Below are 10,523 nucleotides of genomic sequence, written 5' to 3'. Positions count from 1 at the left end.
ACCAAGCCCTGTGATTAAGGGTCATGAAAAACTATAACAACCCAATTGTCACTGGATTAATAATGGCCCAGATCCTTCAGGAAAGAAGGTTTGGGTCACCCTACCAGATAAAGAACCAGGACCAGCTGAGGTGTTTGCTGAAGGCCAAGGGAATACAAAAAGTGGAAGGAGGTAGTGATAATACCAACTATGACCATATGACCAGTTACAGAATGAAGATTGTAATTATCACGAGTATTTCCTCACTTTATGAACAGGTTTATATTTCTCTCTATAGATCTAACAATATCTTCGTTTTCTTTCTTTTATTTCCTCACCATGTAACATAAGATGTATTGACTTTATATCACAGTCCTTAAGTATTGTTAATTTTACCTCATAGCATTTCAGTTATGAAGAATCAAGGAGAAGAGCAAACATCACTCAAGGCCTTTACCTCCTCTTCTGGAGAAGGGGTTAGTGAACTTTTGGTTGAATATAGGATAGTTCTATCATGTTAGGCAGATTTATGACCTCGTTATGGTCTTTGTTTGGAGTCTGATTTAAAGAGATGCATATAGGTGCCAAGTTGACAAGCGGTGGACTTGTGATGTTTAATTTTGTGTGTCAACTTGACAGGATCATGGCGTGCCCAGATATTTGGTTAAACATTATTTCTGGGTGTGTCTGCAAGGGTAATTTGGATGGAATTAGTATTTGAATTGGTAGACTGAGTAAAGCAGATTGCCCTTCCCAATGTGGGTGGGAATCCAATCTACTGAGGGCCTGAATAGAGCTAAAAGGTGGAGAAAGGGAGGATTTGCTCCCACCCCGATGGCTGAGCTAGGACACTGATCTCCAGCCCTTGGGCTGGAACTTACACCATCAGCACTTCTCTTCTCAGGCCTTCAGACCTGGAGTAGAACTCACACCACTGGTTACCCTGGTTCTCAGGCCTTTGGCTTTCTTGGGTCTCTAGCTTGCATGTGGCAGATTGTGGGACTTCTCAACCTCTGTAATTGTGTGAACCAGTTCCTCATAATAAATTACATATATACATATATATATATATATATATATATTTTCCTGTTCTTCCAAATAACCCTGACTAATACATCGTCTTTCAGGTAAAGCTCTTCTAAGATTGGCAAACATAAAGCATGTGTGATACTCTCACTCTATACCTGTGGCAGACATCACTAATCAATCACAGTGTTCCTTTCCTCCAAGCTTAGGTTTAACTTCAGAATCATTCTTAACATTGTTTTTTTCAACTGAACAGTGTTAAATTTGCAGTCCCTGCCTCAGCTTCTGGGAAGTTACTTCTTATGTCTGCGTCTCTAGGTCTTCTACATATTGATCCCCTTTATGCCCTCTGTGAGCACATCTGATACTCAGAGGTGAAGATATTTCTGGAGCCCCACGGGACAGTCTTGGAGAGACGGGACCTGGAGGGTGGTGGGTTGGTATCAGCCTCTCCTGAGTCTGAGATCCACAAGGTACAGCTAAAGATTGGAAACAGGCATTTATTAGGAGGTATGAAAACCTTCATCCAGGATCAAAGCCAAGGGTCCTTGGATGCTTCAGGATCCAGGCTGAGGGTGGCTCAAGGCTATTTCTGGCAGAGCTGGGACTGGAAACTCAGTCTGGATTTCTAGTCCATCGAGTTCTCTGTCGGACTACATTGTTATTCTTTGAGAAACCATTCAAGTGCTATTTCCCCAATTTCATTTTGAAACCATGGGGCAAGTCATGAAGAAGGCAGGCCATGGATGTCTAGAGAAGAACGCTGGGTCCACTGAAACATAGGGTGATTCTTTCCAGCTGCCAGAAGAGTTTGGGGAATTCAGCTGTGAATAAACCCCAAATGGCTGCGATGTTAGGTTAGCAAAGGTTTATTTTTAAATACTTAGTAAGGTTGAACTTGCAGGGGGACTCTTCCGTTTCCAAAAATGGTGAGATCATCCATTCAGACAATCCTCTTTTTGACACAATTCTCCAGTGTGGAGGAGGAGTCTGGTTCAGGCCTTCCATTTGTTTATCATCAGGTTCAGCTGTCAATTTTCTTCTCTGGTGGGTAGGCCTTGTTCCCTTTGGCAAATGCCTGGCTGATTTCTGCATGGGTTTTGTTTTTGGTCTCAGGCAGGACAAAATACAAATAGAGAGCACCTGCGAGGCAGATTGCGGCAAAGACCAGGAAACAGTAGGTGTCCAGACTTTTCTGTGGGAAGGCAGAGACAAAAAACATCAGAAAAGACAATTGCTAAATTGGCTGTGATTTTTTTTTTTTTTTTTTTTTTTTTTTTTGCGGTACGCGGGCCTGTCACCGCCGCGGCCTCTCCCGCCGCGGAGCACAGGCTCCAGACGCGCAGGCTCAGCGGCCATGGCTCACGGGCCCAGCCGCTCCGTGGCACGTGGGATCCCCCAGGACTGGGGCACGAACCCGCGTCCCCTGCACCGGCAGGCGGACTCTCAACCACTGCGCCACCAGGGAAGCCCTGATTTTTTTAAAATAGTTTCCCATTCATGTATCAATGTTCCTGGATAAAACACTGCAGGTGTGAGGCTGGCTCTATGGGTAAATGTGCCTTATAAATGTCTACATGAGACGTTCTCACATGAGACACAAATGAATCAGCTTCAAACCCTGGTAAAGATGAGGAAATGGCAGTCTTTATTTATTTATTTTGAAAACAAGGCATATAAAAATTACTCATCATGAAAGCAAAATGTGATACTTGCTGAATCTTATCCTAAGTTCATATTTACCATTAACCACATTCTTCCTCCCTCCAATATACACATGAGAAAAGTGCAATGTCAAAAGGGAAGTGAAATTCCCCAGTTCATAAAAAAATTCCAGAGCATAGGCTAGGCCTATTTTTTCTAATTATTTTTTCTAATATGCAAAAGATTTAACTCACTGCTGCTCTGAGACATATGGCTTCTTACAAATAAGAGAGACTAGAAAAAAAGAGAAATGTTGAATGCAATCACTTTATGTATCCTGATTATAGCACTGGAATGACCCTGCCCACTGCACTAGACCTTGAGCTTGCAGGGGGACTCAGTCACCTCTGTAGCTCCTGTTCCTATCCAGTGCCTGGCTCATAGTAGTTGATCAATAAATGTTTGTTAAATAAAAGGCTTTCTAGGTTCCAGCTGTCAGGGCTGTGCCTTTTTCATTTAACAAACGTCTACTGATTCAAAGATAAGGTGACACTGTCTTTGAATGATACTTCACAGCAAGCGATATCTTGATTTTAGTCAATTACATGCTATTCTTTGATTTGACAAACATTTAATTTTGGAATATGACATAGTGTTGAAGAACTTGATCTCTGGATCACATCCTAGATGCACCATGTACTGAACCTGAGGCTCTTTGTGCCTCAGTTTCCACCGTTGTAAAATGAGGATAATAATGGTAGTTATAGGTTGTTGTGAGAATTAAATGAGGCATTGCCCTGTGGAGGCCATAGAGCGGTCCTGGATGGAGTAAAGAGTCCACACCTGGGAGCACTTGGCTGGGCGTGCATGTGCCTTCCCACTTGTCCACAGAGATTCCATGAGTGGAACAGAGAAGGGAGGGGGTGGGCTCTATAGTCAGTTGGGTAGAATTCAAATCCTGGCTCCATCATTTACATGATGTGTCAACACTTAAGATGTGTCATTTAGGATAGAACTTCAATGCACTGATTGAAGTTTCCTCATTTCTAACATGGTGATCTATACCACATATTCTTTTAAAGATGAAATGAGATATATTCAATATGGCTTTCAACATCCTCACGTGTATGCTGAATGTGCATCTTGACTTACCAAGTCCCAACGGAGCCTTTAAACCTGTTCCTGCTCTGGTCTTCCTGGCCTCGGTTGATGGCCCCTCCATCCTGTCATTTGCTTAAGCCAACCAAACACTTATCTTTATCTCTCACACCCACATCTGATACATCAGGAAATCATGTCAGCTCTACCTTGACATATATTCTGAATCCGAGCACTTGTTACCACTTCTCCTGTTACCATTTTGGTGCAAGCTATCATCATCTCTGCGTTGGATTGTTAGTACAGCTTCCCAACAGATTCCCCTGCTTCTCCTGTGTCCCAGCTTAAGATTATTCTCAAGAGAGAAGCCACAGTGATTCTGTTGAGCAAAGGACAGAGCGTGTCACTCCTCTGCTCCAAATGCACCATGACATCCCAAGGCAGGTGAGCAAAGCCCAAGTCCCTACCATGGCCTCTAAGCCCAGTACCCACACGGCCCCCTTACTTCTCTGCCCTCCCTGTCCCACTCTCTTTCTCTGCTCCCACAACACTGCCTTTCTGACACTCCTCCAATATGCTCAGGATCTTTGCACATGCTCTTCCCTTTTCCTGGAATAATCTTCTCCTACATGTCTGCACATCCTGCTTTCCCACTCCCCTTCATCTCGGCTTTCTTTCTCAGAGAAGTTCTCTCTGGCCTCTGTTTCTAAGGGCTCCCCCAGCTCTCCACTTACTCTGCTTCATTGTTCTTTAAACCATCCACCGCTACCCAGCAGGATCGTCTCTTGTTTATTAACCCTCTCCCCGACCAGGTGGTAAGCTGCCCGAGGACAGGAGTTGTTATTTTTCTTGTATTTCCAGAACCTGGGAGACTCCTTGACACATAGTAGGAGATTCACAAATGTTCACTGAATACGTAAATGTGCTGAGGCTCAGAGAGCTCCCCTGCTTACCCCGGGCCACACGTGGCGCTGCCTGGGACCCCTCTGTCACCTGCAGAGCTGACACCGGCGGAGCAGCCACCTGCTTCACTTCCTTTCCCAAGAGACCCAATGTGCGGCAACAGGATTTTTCTCACCACTTCACAGAATTGAGCCAAGAACCGTGCGGTACTGCAGGCATCCTGGGAAAGGACACTGCCCACCTCAGGACCCTCAGGGGCCAAGTTATTGGAATATATATCGTGCCAGCAGTCATGTGGCAACCTGGCAATCAACTGCAAGCTGTGATTGCACTTAATCTGGGAAGAGAAATGCACTTATTAAGCACCTCCTGGGTACCAGCAATATTATAGACATTATCTCATCCGATTCCCATAGCCCACACTATGATGATACAGCCACTTTCCTTTTTACAAGAGATGAAATTGAGGATTAGAGAGCTTCTGAAACATGTCCAAAGCCACGTAGGGATCGATGAGAGTCAGGACTTACACCGAAGTGGGCCCGGCTGGGAGCTTACACTGTCTCCATTGTTTACCAGGACTCCCTATCTGGGGGGTGTGTGCGTGTGCGTGGGCAGATAAATGTTACTGGGATCCTTCAGTTTTCCCCAATAGCAGTTGCAAAGCAGATCTTCCTAACCTCTTACAGGTGAGAAAGTGAAGATCAGAAAGGGCAAGTGATTTGCCTGCAGTTACCCAGCTGGTAAGGGCCGTGTCTGGCATTTGAACCCAGGTTGGCCTGATATGGAGGCCATTGTATCACTTCCATACCTGCCTCTCTTGGGCAAATTCATTCACTGCAGTTCATCTGGCAAAGTGCCTGGCACAGAGGATATACATGTCACTTTTTCCCTGTCTCCTCTCTTACTTCAAAACAGCTCAGAAATTCTCTTTCTGCCCAACTGCTCCTGAGAAGTTACTCAACCCCTCCGAAGTATGGTTGATATGGGAGGGTAAGTCCAGTGTCCCCCGAGCGAGATTTTAGGCAGCACATCTGTTGCAGGAAGGACCTTACCTAAGAAGCAATAGACCTTGACTCCAGATTTGACTCTGTCAAACACTCAACTCATCATGGCACCCTGGGAAGCACCCACGACTGGTGTGGGCCTTGTTTTCCCCATTAGTAAAATGGACAAAATCATATTAGAGGTTTTCTGTAAAACACTCACATTCATAAAGCTTAGTTCATAAATTAAAAAAAATAAATCTGGCAACTTTAAAATTAAGAGCATCTGTTCATCAAAAGGTACCATACATAGATGGTTCTTTGGGACACTAGTCCACCACCTTCTTGATCTGCTGGCTTTCCGAATAAAGTCACAATTTCTTGCCCTAACAAAACAAACAAACAAAATAGGGTACCATACAAAGAGTACAAGAGGCACAAATGGAAGTATTGTGATACATAGCAAACAAAGAATTTGTACCCCAAATTTAAAACAACAACTCTTATGAATCAATAAGAAAAAGATGACCTAACAGAGAAAATGGCAGAATGTATGAATGAGCGTTTCACAAAAGAGGAACTACAAATGGCAAATAAGCTTGTGAAAAGGTGCTCATTCTCCTTTAGTAATTTGGGATAATAGGAATTAGAGCCATAATTTTATACCATTTCACACTATCGGATTGGCAAAAACGTGAAAAACCTGACAATGACAGTACCAAGTGTTGATGAGCAACACGCGTTTTCATACCTATGGATAGAGTTGAGACTGTAAATAGCCACGACCACTTTGGAGCATCCCTGGGCCTGACCGAGTCAAGGCGAGCTGTGCGTGTCCTATGACCCAGCAATGACACTCAGCGTGGATCTGTTCTGGAGTGGTGCTGTTTGAATTTAAATTAATTAAAAGTTCAGTTCTTCGGTTGCACTAGCCACGTGCAAGTGTTCAACAGTCGCATGGCTGGTGGCTCCCGCTTTGCATAGCAGACGGCCAACGTTCCCGTCAGCACGGAAGCTCCTGTGCATTGTAGTAGCACTACGTACGTAGTAGCACTACGAAGTGGTTTTTTTTTTTTTTTTTTTTTTTTTTTGAGGTACGTGGGCCTCTCACTGTTGTGGCCTCTCCTGTTGTGGAGCACAGGCTCCGGACGCGCAGGCTCAGCGGCCATGGCTCACAGGCCTAGCTGCTCCGCGGCATGTGGGATCTTCCTGGACCGGGGCACGAACCCGCGTCCCCTGCATCAGCAGGCGGACTCTCAACCACTGCGCCACCAGGGAAGCCCGGTTTTTTTTTTTTTTTAATTTATTTTTTTGAAGTATAGTATAGATTTACAATGTTGTATAACAGCACTATTTCTAGAGCAAGGAAATGGGAGACGACACCAATGCTCATGGAAAAGGGAAGGAATAAATAAATTGGGTACATTCGTACAAAAGATTCTACGGAGTAGTAAAAAACAACGGCCTGTAGCCGGGCATATGACACAGATGGTGCTCAACAGTATATGTTGAGTAAAAGAACAAGGCACAGAAAATACCTTCAGGATGATATTCTTTGTATAAATATAAAAACCAGGAAAAGCAAAACACTAGATTGTTAAGGGACACATTCATACAGGGGTCAAATCCTAAAGAAAACCTAGAGAATAATTAGCACAAAATCCCTGCTAAGGGATTAGGGAGAGGCACCCAGGGCATTGCAATAGCTTAAGTTGGCTAACTACATTGATTTTCCCTACTACTTCTAAATATAATGCATTCTATAATTACAATAATAACAATTTTTCTCTTTGTATATATGAAAGAAAAATATTGCCTGTCATATCAGTAAACAAAAGATGTTGCGACCATCAAGCCATCACATGACAGCCACTCTGAAGGTGAGCCCTGAGGGAACTCAGGATAGAAACAGAATGCCCGCCATCAAAGCATCAGACATTGTAGCCCTCCCCAACTTTGCATGCTGAAGAAACTCAGGATGAGAAAACACAGGATGCTGGCCCCAGATAGCTGAGGTGCATATCAAAGGAATGATTTCAGTAAGCCCAGACTCTTGCATCATCTCATACATAGAAAAGCGCTAAATTTCCTAATTTGAGATAATCTGGTTTTTTTTAATTAACAGCAATCTTCTGATGTTCCGACTACCTGGTCTTGGTTGCAAAAACCCCTATATATCCTGGGTCCCCCCATTGCCTCTTCAGAGCAGTCTGTCAGAGCTATGTGAGATGCTGTGTCCCGGGCTTAAGTCCTCAGTTTTGTCCACCGAATAAAACATAACTCTCAACTTTCAGGTTGTGCCTTTTTTTCAGTCGATATGTATATGATGCAGTTCATACTCTTTTGCATATAATGTGTTTCATAACATAATTAAAATATACATATATAAATATACATTTAATAGTGTAAATGAAAGAGCCTAAACCCAAGCAGTAATTCACTCATGGTGAACAGGTATCAAAAGGAAACTTACCAAAAGAAAGCTCTAAAGCTGGAGTCAGATGTAAGCACTTTCGTTAAAGAAAAAAAAAAAAAAATCCTCCAGGATGCAGGGCTCACCTTCCCAGGTGGTTCAGCTGAGGACCAGTCTGGAAGTAGAGGCAGGACCCTGAGGACCTGAGGATCCCCTGGGAGCCTCAGAGGAAATAGAAGTAGTAGAAACAGGAGAACTTCATCAGTTGTAGGTGTCTGGCCCTCTCACCTGGGTAAACTTCCTTCTCCAACTTATGAAAGTGTTATAAGCTATAGTTACATCCTTTCTCTGAATACACCCATTGGGTTATTACAAATGATCATGAAAGTGTTCCATATTCTTTACTATGGAGAAACAAATTTTCTTTTGAGAATGCTCTATACCACCAAATTATGCTAAAAATATTAGGCAATTGTGGCAAAGTGCAACTTTTAGGAAAAGATCCTTGAGAATAAAGAGAAATCTCAGCTTTCTTCTACTCCAGTTTATCAGAACGATGTGAAAACACAGCCGCTCTTTAGAGCTGCCAGCTTCCCTGAACAAGGAAAGTAGATGCGAAGTACAGTGCTGGGAACAAAGTCATGAGCTCTGACAAATTAGTCCTGGATTCCTTTGCATATCAGCCTTGTTGGGTGTGGACAGGGGGAGAGGCATGGGCACTGCCTAGAAATCTAGTCACCAAAAGCCATGAGCTCTAGAGGTAACAAAATGATAACCTGGTGTAATTCTGGGTTCAGTTTAGAAGTAGCCATCAAACAGATAATCAAAAGCAAAACGCATTCTGAGTTAGAATGAATAATTCCTGCAATAGCAGCTCCATCCCCCAGAACTGACCAGAAGGACTCTTTCTGACTTAGAAGCCTTCTCTTCATCTTTCACACTGGGTCCAAGCATGTCCACAAACCTCTACAGGGCATGTCCCACTCTTTGCGAGTTGGCGGCATCCCAATTGCTGTCTCCCTGGGGACAGAGGCACATGTCACCCCTCTCTGGGTCCCAAGAACTCATCATAGTGTCTTGTGTGGACTCTTTTCCTAAGTAAGTTAATCACAGGGTGTTTAGAACAGTGCCGAGCATCCAGTATGATGTGAATGTTGGCTTTCCTCCCTCTCTGTGGGGCTCTGCACAATGTAGAGGGGGATGTTTGAGGCTGGACCACACAGGCTAGAACTCTGAAAGTCATTCGTCACACCTCCTGTCCTCTCAGCAGATCCTCCCAAAAGTCCTGGTGTGTTTCCTTCCTTCAGTAGCCTCCAATCTAGCCTCCCCTTGGCATCTCCAGGCTGGAAGTCTAGCCCAGGGGTTGGCAAACATTTCCTATAAAGGGCCATCCAGTCTGTCAGGACGTCTCAACTCTGCTTTTGTCGGAAGGCGACCAGAGACAATGAAACACACCTGAATGTGCTTGGCTGCATTCCAATAAAACTTTATTTACAAAAACCCCCTGTGCTTCCTTCACATTGGTTCTTGGTCACTCCTGCCTCCCATCATGATTCCTGCTGACTCTGGGCCTCTGTGCTTGCTGTTCCCTCTCCCCCCAACTTTTCATCTCCTCGCCTGGTGCCCAAGCCCAGCTTGGGTTGTAAATTCCATGATGGCAGAATCCATGTCCCCTGCTCTCTGTTGTACCCTCAGCCTAAGACAGTGCCTGGCTCACTGTAAGCATTTTCTTAATATAAATACGTCCAATGAGGGGATAAATGAATGAAATGGGAGGACTCTTATGGAGATGCACGAAGGTGCAAAACGTGGTCCAAGTTAGATTTTCACGATGAGACAAAAACAGAATTCTTCTGCTGAGTTTCCACTCCCGCCTGTGGAGCTGGAACATTGGTTCGTTGGTGATTCAAACGAGCTCGCGGATGAGTCAGGGCCCAGACCACCACTTAAGAACTGATGGGAAGCCAGGCGCCTTACACTTGTACCAATTCTGCAAAGAGCTTTGAAAGGCCGGGCTGTTCTACTTTAAGAGCAGAGTGGACCTGAAACATTAGGATGCTTCTGGGGGAAGTTAGAATGGGGCAGGGATCTTAGGGATGACTTACGGCTCTGGCATGCGTTGTGGCTTCCACGTCATTGTCACGTGTACCATTAAGGTCTTGTTGGTGCTGCCCAGGAGCCTTTGAGTAGACACAGCCCTGGCATTTCAGCTCACTGGAAGCCACATTAACTACCCTGCCGACGCTTCCCACTCGCAGCCTCCCGGTCCCGGGCAAGCCTGCTTCTCTTCCACTGCTCTCAGAACTGGCACTGCCATCCTCCCGCCTGCCCGAGACGGATGTCCGAAATCACCTTTGACTATTTCCTCCCTCTCTGCCTGTTTTTGTTACTAAGTCCTGATGACGTTACCCTGAAACATCTTTTTCCTTTCTTAAAAAACATACAACTTTCTATCAAGAAAGAATTTACATACG

At 44.5% G+C, this 10,523-nt stretch overlaps 1 protein-coding gene across 1 annotated transcript in view; it reads right to left on the bottom strand.

Moving 5' to 3' along the window:
* Positions 1–1,506: 1,506 nt before the first annotated feature.
* The window catches only part of SLC2A9 (solute carrier family 2 member 9), a 182,794-nt gene continuing 173,777 nt past the window's right edge, over positions 1,507–10,523 (bottom strand). Inside the window, 3 exon segments of the mRNA XM_082652658.1 lie at positions 1,507–2,013; positions 2,016–2,035; positions 2,037–2,200. Coding sequence (XP_082508784.1) covers positions 1,949–2,013; positions 2,016–2,035; positions 2,037–2,200 — 249 coding nt within the window. The 3' untranslated portion in view covers positions 1,507–1,948.

The sequence above is a fragment of the Grampus griseus genome (genome assembly GCF_964374135.1).
Source record: "Grampus griseus genome assembly, chromosome: 4".
Taxonomy (NCBI): Eukaryota; Metazoa; Chordata; class Mammalia; order Artiodactyla; family Delphinidae; genus Grampus; species Grampus griseus.
This window is presented reverse-complemented; position numbering and strand designations above follow the sequence as displayed.